At 34.3% G+C, this 13,867-nt stretch overlaps 1 protein-coding gene across 7 annotated transcripts in view; it reads left to right on the top strand.

Moving 5' to 3' along the window:
* Nucleotides 1–13,867, top strand: part of KYNU (kynureninase) — a 128,701-nt gene that overhangs the window by 106,464 nt on the left and 8,370 nt on the right. For all 7 annotated transcript variants that reach the window (XM_088021730.1, XM_028123807.2, XM_028123809.2 and 4 more), the window contains 2 exons: nucleotides 10,750–10,802; nucleotides 12,915–13,000. In XM_088021730.1, coding sequence (XP_087877856.1) covers nucleotides 10,750–10,802; nucleotides 12,915–13,000 — 139 coding nt within the window. The remainder of the gene's footprint in view (nucleotides 1–10,749; nucleotides 10,803–12,914; nucleotides 13,001–13,867) is intronic.

Genomic DNA, 13,867 nt, shown 5'->3' with positions numbered 1-13,867 from the left:
TTTAGTGAACTTAATTTAAAAAATCAGAATTCAGGGGCACCTGGGTGGCTCAGTTAGTTAAGCATCTGCCTTTGGCTCAGGTCATGATCTTGGGGTCCTGGGATGAAGCCCTACATTGGGCTCCCTGCTCAGTGGGGAGTCTGCTTCTCCCTCTCCCTCTGCCCCTTCCCCCTCTGCTTGTGATCTCTTGTCTCTCTCAAATAAATAAATAAACTTTAAAAAATAAAGTAAGATAAAAAATAAAAAATTCATTTAAGATTAAACAGCATAGAACAAAAAGAAAAATAAGAGTGGACAAGGGAGGCTGGGGGAAATGAGCCCACCTAGTCTGAGTGTGCTAGAGGTGGAGGACATACCACCTATCAGGGACATCATACAAAATGCTCAGTGAGCCAAACAGAATGAATTGGTTTGTGATGATTATTCACAGTGTCAGTGTATGCAACTGAAAATTGGACCAGTTTTCCAATGCTGGAGATTTCATTACCAGTGACTAGATAAAGAACAAACAGTAACCTCCTAACACTCTTAAACTTTCTCATGTTTCCAGAGGCACAATGGCATATTAAATGTAAGCTTAGATATGTGTTCATTTACTTATGATAGAATATTCTTTCTTACTTCCTAAATAGGTTTTTTTCCCCTGTTTTTTTAAAATTTATTTTGTTTTTGGAGATGAAAATTGGCAATATGTAGGATCACTGAAATATAATCATAGATCTTAGAGCACAAAAGTAAGACCATTTAAAACATTTCGCCTCAATACAAGACATATTTTAGGATGGATAGGAATATGTCATGTAAAATTGGAAATCCAGATTTTACTAGTAGTGAATAGTGTTTAACATAGAATGTCAACTTCAGACAATGAGAAATTCATCAGTGGACTCTGAATTAAACTCAGTGGCTTGAGTTGAATTTAGTGCAATGCCAAATTTTCCCTTCAGACTATTCAAACAAAATCTATCATTCAGCTATTAGTCTAAACACCAACCTATTCTGGAATATACTTTGCTCTCAAAATTTACTCCGTTGAAACATTTTGGCAAGTTAAATATTTTTAAAAAGGATTTATTTGGGGCACATGGGTGTCTCAGGTCATGGTCCCAGGATCCTGGGATCGAGCCCCACGTTGGGCTCCCTGCTGAGCAGGGAGACTACTTCTCCCTCTCCCTCTGCCTGCCACTTCCCCTGCTTGTTCTCTCTCTCTGTTTGTCAAAAAAATAAAAAATAATAATAATAATATAAATAAATAAATAAATAAATATTTATTTATTTGAGAGAGAGAACACGGGGGTGGGGAGGGGCAGAAGGTGATGGAGAAGGAAAATCTCAAGCAGACTCCCTGCTGAGCTTGGAACCTGCCATGACCAGAGCCAAAAATCAAGAGTCAGCCACTTGACCACCTGAGCCACCTAAGTGCCCCTGACAAGTGAACTTTTAAAATAAAGCTTGCCCTGAGGCTTTTAAAAGTAGAAGTGGGCATCTATGTGGGTAAAGTATTAAGTTAATTGCCATCATGTAAAATTTCAGTTAATGATTATTTCGGTTGAAATGAGATACGTTCTTCACAACTGAGGCAAGACCTCAGCTGCAGCCATAATTAAAATTCTATTGTTTCATAGATACATATTTCAGTATATGAATATGTCATTTAGAAAAATATCTGCTTATATTTAATAGGATTATTAAATCATTCCTTCTATACAACGTAATTGAGAATTTTCTCAGTCTACATGGATTTCATAATCATTTCCAGAAAAGTCTCAGGTATTTTTTTTATAACTATCTTTTAAATCAATGCTTAATGCTTCTCAAAGTAAATATCCATTATGATAGACTTCAGAACCTCATATAAACAGTTGTATAATAAAATTTATTTTCTCTCAGTTTATCCCATGGATGGAGTTCAAACTGTTATATGAGCTAATATTTACATTAGATTTGAAAAAGTCCTGCTGTGTATTCTAACCATAAAAAAATAGTAAGTTCTGATAATTATCCTTTTACTGTTTGGTTCCTGTTTAAATGAGAGATATTAAAAGTGGAAAGAAAAGCAAGTTTTTAAAATGTTGAATAAATTTCACATAATACCTCTTTTTTTTTTTAAGATTTTATTTGACAGAGAGAGACACAGCGAGAGAGGGAACACAAGCAGGGGGAGTGGGAGAGGGAGAAGCAAAGCAGGCTTCCCGCTGAGCAGGGAGCCCGATGTGGGGCTCGATGTGGGGCTCGATCCCAGGACCCTGGGATCATGACCTGAGCCGAAGGCAGATGCTTAACGACTGAGCCACCCAGGGGCCCTCACATAATACCTCTTCAATACATACTGGTTACATCTCAAATAGTGGGGATAATTGTCAGTTGTACAACATGGAGTAGTCTGCCTTTGGAAAGTCACTTACCTCCCAAAGAACCTTGTCCTTTCTTACTTCTGGTCTTTGCACATGCTACTTTGACCATCTGGAAGAGTCTTTCCTTCCTCTTTTGCCAAAATATACTCATTCTTTTACTCAGCTTCCTCTGCAGTCTCCTCTGATCATCACCACACTGGTTCAGCTGCCTTAACCAATGCTTCACTTATTGGCTGCTTATCACACATCACATCACCCACATTACAAACACTCATCCACAAGTGGTAAGAGGCAATTCTCTGATCTGATCAGCTTACATTCTAGTTGGGGGGCGGGGGGAACAAAAATAAACAAGTATTTAGTATGCACAAAAGATACTCTACATTCTATTCTACATCTTCTGTTTGTTTCATGTCTCCCTTCTCAGAACATAGAAGTCTTCCTTGTTCACTTTTAATTTAACAGTTATATGGCATTTTATTATATAGATTTACCATGATTTATGAAACCAACCTAATATTGAAGGAATTTTAGGTTCTTTTCAATCTTAAACTATTGCTAAAAAGGAAGCAATGACTATTACATAATTCACTTTATTCCTGTACAAGTTCTGGTGAATACATTCTCAGAAGTGAATTTGTTAGGTTGAAGGGTATATGTATTTGTAACTTTTATAGCTATTATTCATTTATTCTCCAGAAGGGTGCATCAGTTTATACCCCCACAATAATACATGAATAACTCATCACCCATGTTAACAGCAAGAGAATGTATAATCTAAGTTTTAAATTTTTGCCAATCTAAGAAGTGAACAGTGGTATCTCAATGTAGTTTTAATTTGTATTTTTCTTACCTTAAGTAAGTGGAGAGGTATCCTTTTTAACATTTAAGAGGCATTTTCCTTTTCTATATGATCAATTCAGATCTTCTGGTCATTTTTCTTGGGTTATTTTTACATTATTGATCTCTAGATATTTTTATACTAAGAGGATTAAATAACCTTGTGACATGGGTTGAAAATGATTTTCTTTTTTAAACAGATTGTTGTTTGATAAAACTTTCTCTTATGATTCATTAGTCTATGGAGAAAATCCTATGAATTTCTCTTTAGCTTTTTAAATATAGCGAATTGTATATTAATTGATTTGTTAACACAGTACCACGTTGTTTTCATTCTGAAGTTTTGTAACCGGAATATCTTATAGAAATATTGCTCTTCTTACTATGATTTGTTTTTCCATATAGTATGAGAATTGGCTTGTCTAGTATCCAGTTAAAAAATAAAATAAAATCCTTTGTATTTTTTTGCTGGGATCATCTAAATTTGCACATTAACTTGAGGAGAATTGATTTTTTTTCTTGTTGAATATTATTCAAATCTTTTTGTTGTTCAGATTCAGGAGTGTTTTAAAAATTTACCTTGTGTAGGTCTGGAAAATTTCTTGGTACTGTATTCATTTGTTGTCATTTTAAATTTTGGATATTTATTTCTCATATTAACTTTGTGCCAGACTACTATACTAAATAATGTTTTTGTTCATACTGGTGTAAGATCGTATAATTTGAAAGTAGTCATACTTTACTTTCTAGTTTCCAATTTTTGTAACTGCAGAGTCTTAGTATTTTTTATTGTAAAGATTTTATTTATTTGAGAGAGAGAGGAGGGAGGAGGGAGGGAAGAGCATAGGGAGTGGGAGAAGCAAGCTCCCCGCTGAGCGGGGAGCCAACGCAGGGTTTGATCCTAGGACCTTCAGATCATGACCGTCCAGGCGCCCCAGCAAAATCTTAGTATTAATTGAAAGCATGTTTAGTGTTTTCCATTAAGTGCAAATTTGACTTTTAGGCTGACAAAGATATATTTCACTGCAATAAGTATCTTCTTATTACTATTTTGTTTCATTTTCATTTTCTTTTAGCTAACAACAGTGCAGAATGTTGAAAATGTCTTTAGGGTCTATAGAGATGATCCTATGATTGTCTTTTTAGCTTTATTAATATAATGAATTGTATATTAATAAATTTGCTAATATAAAACCATTTTTGCATTTCTTAAATAAAACCTACTCTTCATAACACATTATTGTTTTAATGTGGTGTCTGAATCTGTTTGTGATTTTTGTATTAATATTCTTAAGTCAGATTGGCTTGTGTTTTTATGTGTGCAATTCTACCCTGGTTTGATGATAATGTTATATCTGCTCCCCAAAAAGTGTGAATCTTTCTTATACTTTTTTTTTGTATTAGTTTTGTTTTTTATGCTCTGTAATAGTTTAAATAACCTTGGAATCATTTACTCTGAAGAGTGGGGCAGAATTTCCCTATGTGATCACCTTTTAGGAATTTTAGATATTTGAGATGTTTCTTTATTTCTTCTATTAAAATCTACAGGTTTTGATGTTTTTTTTTTTCTTCTCTGGAATTAGTTGGGATAAATAAATTCCCCTAGAAAATTAAAAAATTAGGGCGCCTGAGTGGCTCAGTTGGTTAAGCGTCTGCCTTCGGCTCAGGTCATGATCCCAGGGTCCTGGGATCAAGCCCCGCATCGGGCTCCCTGCTCCACAGGAGGCCTGCTTCTCCCTCTCCCACTCCCCCTGCTTGTGTTCCCTCTCTCGCTGTGTCTCTCTCTGTCAAATAAATAAATAAAATCTTTAAAAAAAAAAGTAATTTGAGATAAATTTTAACTTCCCAAGTAATTGAGTCTTCTTGCTTTTTGAGTTTCTTATTAATTGCTAATTTTATTGGATTGTAATCAGAAGACATAGCAACATATCCACTTAGGAAATATTACATTATTTTGTAGTTAATTTTAGTCAGTATTTCATGAGCACTTTTAAAAAAGCTATAATCTTTATTTCAGGGCAAAGCATTTAACATTTATCAATTAGATTTACCTCTTAATTGGTATTTTGTTTACTTGATCTGTCATAGACTCAATGAGGTCAGTGAAACTCTTCTGAAACCACAGGATATTTCTACTTCTGTTTAACCTCCGCTTTATGAATGTTGCTGCCTTGTTTTATGATGCCTAGAAATTCATAACTTCTGTTTTTATTGTGAATATCTTAATTCATCAGCATTATAAAATGCCCTTCTTCAAACCATTCGATTCTTTTTGGTCTGAATTTCATCTTGTCTGATATAAAGATTGCATCCACCCTTGCTTTATTTTTGCATTTTCCACTTATACCTGTGCTCATCCTTTTAGTCTGTTTCTTTCTGAATCACTCATTTTAACTGATTCTCTTTGATTTATCGTATAATCTGGTAACTTTCTCTTTCAGTATTTGAATTAAACCCATTGATTTTTATTGCTTTGATGGCTTTGTCTGGTCTTAATTAGGTGCCATTCAGTGTCAAATTTTCTGTTTTGGATCTTTTTAGTCTTTCAACATGAGATAGGTTTTGCTCAGCAAATAGTTCTGGTATTTCATATTTTAATTAAAAATTTTAGTCTTTCCTGCTTTCTTCTATTAGTTCCCTTCCATGAGCAATGAAAGATTTAGCAGGTTTCCTTTCCTTCTGCCCAAATTCCCATCAGCCCATGACTTAGTCTGTTTTGACTTGCTTGGTGTTTCGTGCATGTTCTTAGATCTGATTATACTTCTATTACTTGATTTATCAAGTTTAAGTATAGATGATCAATGAAATTATTTTATTACCCCCATTTTGCCAGTTAACCATTTTCACATTGTCATATAGCATTCTCTTTTGTTATGTTCTGTCACCTTCATTCCCACATTTGTTTAATCCTAGTCCTATAATTAAAGGCATTCAATAGTTACCACATATATTTTTGTCATAATGTCTCTTCGCTGACTTAACTTTACCCTTACGTAGATTTTTATGAAGAATTCATGTGATCAAAGAGGCACATGCACCCCGATGTTTATAGCAGCATTATCAACATTAGCCAAACTATGGAAAGAACCCAAATGTTCTTGACTGATGACTGGATAAAGATGTGATGTGTGTGTGTGTGTGTGTGTGTGTGTTTGCGTGTATATGTATGTATATGTATATGTGTGTGTGGAATATTACTCAGCCATCAAAAAAATGAAATCCTAACATTTGCAACAACGTAGATGGAACTAGAGTGCATTATGCTAAGCAAAATAAGTCAGTCAGAGAAAGACAAATGCCATATGATTTCACTCATATGTGGAATTTAAGAAACAAAACAGATGAACATAGGGGAAGGGAAAAAAAGAGGCGGAAGCCAACCGTAGGACTCAGCAGTAGAGAACAAACAGGGTGGGGGATGGGCTAACTGGGTGATGGGCATTAAGGGGCGTACTTGTTATGATGAACACTGGGTGTTATATATAAGTGATGAATCACTAAATTCTACTCCTGAAACCAATATCACACTATATGTTAACTAACTGGAATTGAAATAAAAATTTGAAACAAAAAATAAAAACAAAGAGAAAAAAGAATTCATGGCAAAATATTAGCTGATCTCTTGCTTGATCAACACAAGTAGTCTTTATACAATTTGGCTTGTCCACACATAATATTCACGCATTATGTGTTCTTTCTATGGCAGGGGAATATTATATAGATATTTCTACATTATCCTCTTCACTGAATGGTTGCATTTGATGAATTGGGGACAAATCTAATTTTTTTCCCTTTCTTTTGTCCTCACCATTTTTGCCTGGAATCTCATTCTTTTTCTTCATCTTTAAAATCCAATAACTTTAACAAACTTTAAATAAAAGTGATTACTCTTGATTAATGCTCCCCAATTCGCTCAGTGTTGCATTTTTTCAATATTGTTATCTTGAATTACAACTTTAATTTTTTTTTTCTTCCTGCTTGCTTGCTTGTCTTTGGAAATTCACCTTGCTTATGATACAACTTTCTCTCTTGACTCTTTTAAATCTTTTTCTTTTTCTTTTTCTTTTTTCTCACAGCTGTCCTCTGACCCCTGGTGTCTTTTCTAGTTTCCTAACTTCCTTGCATTCTTCCCAAACTCTTTCTTTATTTCTTTTGTGTGTTTTATTTTTCTTTTCTGATTTTTTTCCTTGATTTCTGCAAACTTGTTTTCCTCCCTCCTGTTGTCAAGCTATATCAATCCTATTCCTGCATTTCTGCTGGATATTTTTGCATCATATGAAATATTACTTCATTAAGTTTCTATTGTTTAATTTACTTACTCCTTGCTTTGCATGTTCATCAGCTTTCTGGCAACCTTTTCCTGGTGCATGTTTTTTATCTGTGCATAGATTTTTCTACTTTTACATTTTTCATGTAGAATCTTTGTGACTGTGCAATACCCAGTTCCCTTTTCCATTGTTCATCCCTGAATGAGTTGAATTTTCTTGGATCAGCAATCTGGGGAGACACCTGAACTGGAGGTTAGGGAAGGGGGCAGGGCAGCCTTTCAGCTATCTCATTCTCTGACTACTTCCTACTGTTAGGGCTCCTCTTGTTTCTTTCTTTTTTTTTTATTTTTTTTTAAAGATTTTATTTATTTATTCACGAGAGATAGAGAAAGAGAGAGAGAGAGAGGCAGAGGGAGAAGCAGGCTCCCAAGGAGCAGGGAGCCTGATTCGGGACTCGATCCCAGAACCTTGGGATCATGACCTGAGCCGAAGACAGACCCTTAACCTGAGCCACCCAGGCGCCCTCCTCTGGTTTCTTTATATAAAAATGTCTTCTTTTCTTTTTTAATATAGCAGCCATTCTGAAAATAATCCTGCTCATCCCTGTATTTTACTTATGGTTTTATCAGGGGGTAGCTTTTGAAATTAAAATTAAAAAACTTTGCCTTCTCTTCAGAAAGTAGTGGAACTTCCTGGAACTCTCCTGGAGCTTCCTCAGGTGTTAATATCACTTGGGCTTCCACTGCTCTGCCCCGATTTTTTTCTTTCACTGCTCCTACACAGCTTCTACCCATGTAAGCATTTCAGGCAGAAAAACTGTTGTGTTGGGGTGGGGTGGGAGGGGTTTTTGATAGGTTTTGAGAATGAATCACTTGAAATGAGAAAAGAAATACTAGGAATAAGGTTTGAAAGTTATGCTTGGGCTAATAGGCTGTGAATTTTTCCCTTCAAGAGAAAGGGAAGCCATATGATATTTTTAAGGGTAAAAGCATTAGTTACCTTAGATAATTAATCAGTCTTTGCTAACTAAGTCTATATATATGTTCTATATACATAGAAAAATATATGTATGTTTATATCTATAGATAGAAATATATATGTATGTATATATTCAGAGTGTACAAAATAAGCTAATTTTTAGAATTAAAGCTTGAACTAATGAATATGGGTTAAAATTATAATTATAGGTTTTTCTCTGATGCAATAACAATACATGCTCTTGAGAAAATTCTGAAAGTTGTAGATAAGAATAAAGCAGAAATAAAAAATTTTAACATTTTGACCAGAGTTACATATAAATGCATAATTTTTTATTGGCTTTTTCATATTTTTTATTCTAAAATTGGAATAATATTCTAAATATTATGATCTCCATTTTATTCTTTTTGAATATATATTCTTTTAAGTAGGATTTTTTATAATGGCTTCAATAGTATTCCATTGTATGAAAGTAGTATAATTCATTTTATTAGCTCTCTGTTAAAAGATATTTAGGTGCTTTGACATTGTAAATAGTATTGTGCTCATTGTCCTAGTACATAAATAAGTACTCCAAATACTGTAATCCAAATAGTACTTCGAATAAATTGGAAAGAGTAAAAGTCCTGGGACAAGAAATTATACTTATTTTTCATATACATTCTCAAACGGTACTCTAGACAGGTTTTATTACTTATTATTCTCTAGATTAGACAAAGTACTCATTTCTTTTTCTTTGAATCCTTGATGAAAATAGGCTTCATACTTTTTGAATGACTTTGCCAATTTGATATATGAAGTATATGAAGTATGGTCTCATCTTTATGATATTTCACATTTTAAAAATTATTACTGAGATTGAACTTTTTTTTTCCTGAATTTGTGGGACATTTACATTTTTCCTTTTATAATGCCCAGTCCATGCTCTATGGCTGGGTAGCTTTGCGGGGGCATGCCCCTTCTCTGATGAAAAAACTGGGTGAAAACTCATAGATGGCAAGTAGCAGCCTTCTCCCCATCATTGGTTTGTCTTTTAATTTTGTTTGTCTTTTCAATACAGTATTTTAAATATTTATAAATCTATCGATATTTGCCTCTATATTTCCTTTTGTTTTATAGTCAGAAATTTTTCTTTTCAAAACCATATACATCTGTGAATATCTTTTCTTTATCCTTGCATTGTTTGAAATGTGACAATTATCACTTATTAAATTGTTACGTAATCTGAGGACTGTTTTTATATTTTTTTATTTTTTTTTAAAAAGATTTTATTTATTTGAGAGAGAGAGAGAGCACACGTGAGCAGGGAGAGGGGCAGAGGGTAAGGGAGAGGCAGAGAAGCTCAAGCAGACTCTGCCCTGAGAGTGAAGCCCAACCAGGGGCTCAGTCTCACAATCCTGAGATCACGACATGAGCCCAAACCAAGAGTCTTAACCCACTGAGCTACCCAGGCTTCCTTGTTTTTATATTTTCTGTCATGTTCCATTTGTCTCCCTGATGCTTCATTCACTGGTCCTGTGCACATTCATTTCATTAATTTTATAGCATGCTAATAGTATTAGATAGAGCATACTCACTATTACAGTCTTCTATTTCAAAATTTATTGTTTTCACTCATATATTCTACATAAACTGAAAAGTATTTTGCTCAGTTCTAACAAAGTACCTTGGAATTTTTTTTTATTTTGGCAGCATCAAAACGAAAAATTTATTAGAGAGAACATACCAGAAATACTGAGTTACTGTTTCTCAAATTTTATATTTTTCTTTAAATTATAATTCTTTTCCTCTGATATTCACATACACACATACATTTATATGATTTTTCCTACTTATTTATTAATCTCACTAAAATATGACAGTAATCAATTTCCTTAGGAAATTATTCAAAATTTTTCCACAATTATATAGGTTATTTTAACACCATTTCTCATTAGGGAGCCTATTGTGAAAAATATATTATTGCATTAATTGCTTTTCCTTTTTGAGCTTATACTTTTGTTTTAAAATTAAAAAAACAACATTTTTGTTCATTTTATTTTAAATAAGAAAAATCCTTAAATATAGATTTTCAGATGATTTAACATCACAAAAATAATATAAATAGTAATATGAATAAATTGATTTTTATCCTCATTCTTGATAAGGTTATAAATATTAATTGCCTTATGATATCATCTAACATGTATATGCTTAAATATTTGATGACTCGCATCACAAATGGTTTTGATATGCAGGCCCCAAATTCCTGTATTAATTGCAGTTATTTTTGTAGATCAAAATATCTAATGTTGTTATTTATGTTTTAGGTTAGTGGGATGGTTTGGCCATGAACTCAGCACCCGATTTAAGATGGATAACAGTAAGTGTATTCAATTTCACTTCCCAGGCCATTTCATTTTACCTTCATTTCAATTTTCATCTTGTCTTTGTATGATATGTAATATCCATGCCTCATGGAGAGTGCACTTTGGAAATGCCACTGAGAATTCTTAAAATAAGAAATGACATTTCCAGAGTGTAAGAGTAAGTGTTTGTAGATTTTAGCATGAATTTGAGTCTATCCCTTTGTAGGGAGATAAGTGGAAGTGAAATGTAAGGTACAGGACTCAGATCTCATCAGTGTTGAGTATCCAAAACATCGGCAGTGAGGACAGAAAGGAATTTTTTGCTTGTAGTTAGACCCAGAGAGACTTAGGTGTCAATCCCACTTTGCTGCTTAATCGTTTTGTGATGCTGCACAAATTATATCGTCTTGGGTTTTTTGTTTTCTGTTTTGTTTTCTTTCTTGCATGTCTAATGTGAATAGTAAAATCTATGTCAGGGTTTGATTTGAGAGTGAGACAGTTTCAAAGCTGTAAACCAAGTAACACATAGCAGTGCTATTTAATAAATGTTCGTTTTTAGCTCTCTTTTTTTTCAGTTTTTCCTTTTGTGGCTTTTGCCACACACCAAACAATAGCAGTTGAACCCCAGCAGGTAGAAATAAAAATACAACATGTGCAGTGTGCTCCCAAACTGCCCTACTTTTTCTTGAGTGACTGACCCTATTCTTCAATCACATAGGATGCAGAAAGCTGCTTAAACGTTCTGAGAGTTTCAGTTCAACTTTCCCCTTCAGACTGCTACCAACCTGAATTACTATTTTAAATAAGTTCGCGTTTGTAAAAACCAAGATGCAAATGATCAAGATGGGCTCTTCCAGTAAAATCAAAGAAACCTATATTTTATCTTGGCTGCTGGAATGATTAGCTCTGTTAATATGCCAGTTACTTAAATTTTTTGTGGTGGGTTTTCTTATCTGTAAACAAGAGAATTGGACTTTTTCAGGAGTGGGCAAAGTCTCTCTGTCAAGGGCCAGAGATGAGATATTTTAACCTTTGGGGGCTGTACTGCTCTGTGGCAAATATTCAGTTCTGCCATTATATTTCTAAAGCGGTCACAGACATAAATGAGTGAATGTGGCTATGTTCCAATGAAACTTTATTTTTTTTTAAACTTTTTTTTTAAAAGATTTTATTTATTTATTTCAGAGAGAGAGAGAATGAGAGATAGAAAGCACGAGAGGGAAGAGGGTCAGAGGGAGAAGCAGACTCCCTGCTGAGCAGAGAGCCCGATGTGGGACTCGATCCCGGGACTCCAGGATCATGACCTGAGCCGAAGGCAGTCGCTTAACCAACTGAGCCACCCAGGCGCCCTCCAATGAAACTTTATTTACAAAAACAAGTTGTGGGCCAGATGTGGTCCCCAGGACATAGTTTAGTCCTGGATTAGATGCATCTCTAAAGACCTAGCATATTCTAATGCTCTTTTAGTCAGTCTTAGCTTTAATTTGATCTCCAACTAGCAATTTAACTCTATTGGATTTGACTTGCTACTATTCAATCTAATTGATTCTAATTAGGATAATATCTGCTATTAATTTACCTCTTAAATATATCATACGTAGGCAGATCATTTTTTTTAAAAGCCTTTTTTTTTTTTTTTTTCCCTAGGAGAAGCCACTTGACCTAATAATCCTAGGGCTAAAAGTCACCTTCCTAGGTCATTTCATTTTATATTTCTGCTTTTGGATGGCATTGCAATTACAAGCCACTAAAATCTTGATGTTTTTCTCTCATTGACATGGTTTCATAGTGGAAAAGCAAAGCATGGGGCACGATAAGGAATACTGGTTTGGGAGTGGGAAGACAGAGGATGAGATCCAGAATTCTTCTACAAAAGGTCATTTGGTATGTGTCTAAGAGCTCTAGGTTGTGGGGGCAGGGGAGACAGACATTGCAGGTGAAGGGGAAACATGCCACTGTTTTACGTCCATGGAGTTTCTCTTAAGTATCTCGGAAAACTTAGGAATAAAAGCTTTTAAATCTTACTCTCTTTCTCTCTACTACTTTGGTGTCATAAAAAAAAAAATCCATAGAGGACATTTTTTAAGGTACATTCTATAATAAATGACATGATGTTCATTTTTCAGAACTGCAGTTAATCCCTGGGGCCAGTGGATTTCGAATTTCAAACCCTCCCATTTTGTTGGTCTGTTCCTTACACGCTAGTTTAGAGGTAAGTGATCTATGTATGCTTCAACCTCCCCACATCTTTACCTATTTCTTTACCTCACTGTGACCTACTGTAGGACCTCCTCTGCTAAACAGCAAGATTAATGAACAATGATCAAAGGCCAGTGTTCTCCTTCAGGACAGTGACTGTAGGCTAATTGCCATCTCCTTTTTCTATCTCCAGCCCCAGCACTGTGCTTGGCACATAGTAAGTGTTGTTGGCACTTGATAAATATTTTGGAACTGACCCGGGGATACATATTTTTAGTTCCACTTAGAATTTGTATGAACTTAAATAAGTTGTTTAATCTTCTCATGGTCTTTCTCTTACAAAATAACCGTGCAATATTTAATTCTTGATTAATTCACTCATTCAACATTTATCTATTAAGTAGTATTATGTGCCAGACATTGTTGTGATTACTGGGAATTCTGCTTCTGCTGGTTCTGTGAGTCAGTGAACTCACAAACTGCCATGTCACAAAACTATAGGAAGACATACTTTAAGGAAAAAAATAGAAATCGTCAGAGTAAACCAAAGATTGAGCAAGGGTGTCTCTTGAAGTAAGTGAATTTTTTTTTTTACTGGAGGTCTATGCCATTATATTCTTTTATAATCTCTACTATTCCTGGCTCAATATATATTTTTTTAGTAAATTCATATTTTTAGTTAAAATTAGTTTCACCCTAAACAATAATATCCAAGGAATCAGTTTGGTTTTTCTAGATGTGCATATCTACCTTTCTACCTATTTGTATAGATATATACTTATCTACTTTGCCTATTCATTTATATATCTATATTATATTCATAGGTATATCTATGTAACTTAATTATTTGGATATTAATTTCAGGATGAGACTAAATTTG

The sequence above is a fragment of the Eumetopias jubatus genome, unplaced genomic scaffold (assembly GCF_037043125.1).
Source record: "Eumetopias jubatus isolate StellerSeaLion01/CBP00866 unplaced genomic scaffold, mEumJub1_p1.0 scaffold_3, whole genome shotgun sequence".
Taxonomy (NCBI): Eukaryota; Metazoa; Chordata; class Mammalia; order Carnivora; family Otariidae; genus Eumetopias; species Eumetopias jubatus.
The sequence above is the reverse complement of the archived record's forward strand: the minus strand, read 5'-3'. Positions and strand labels throughout refer to the sequence as shown.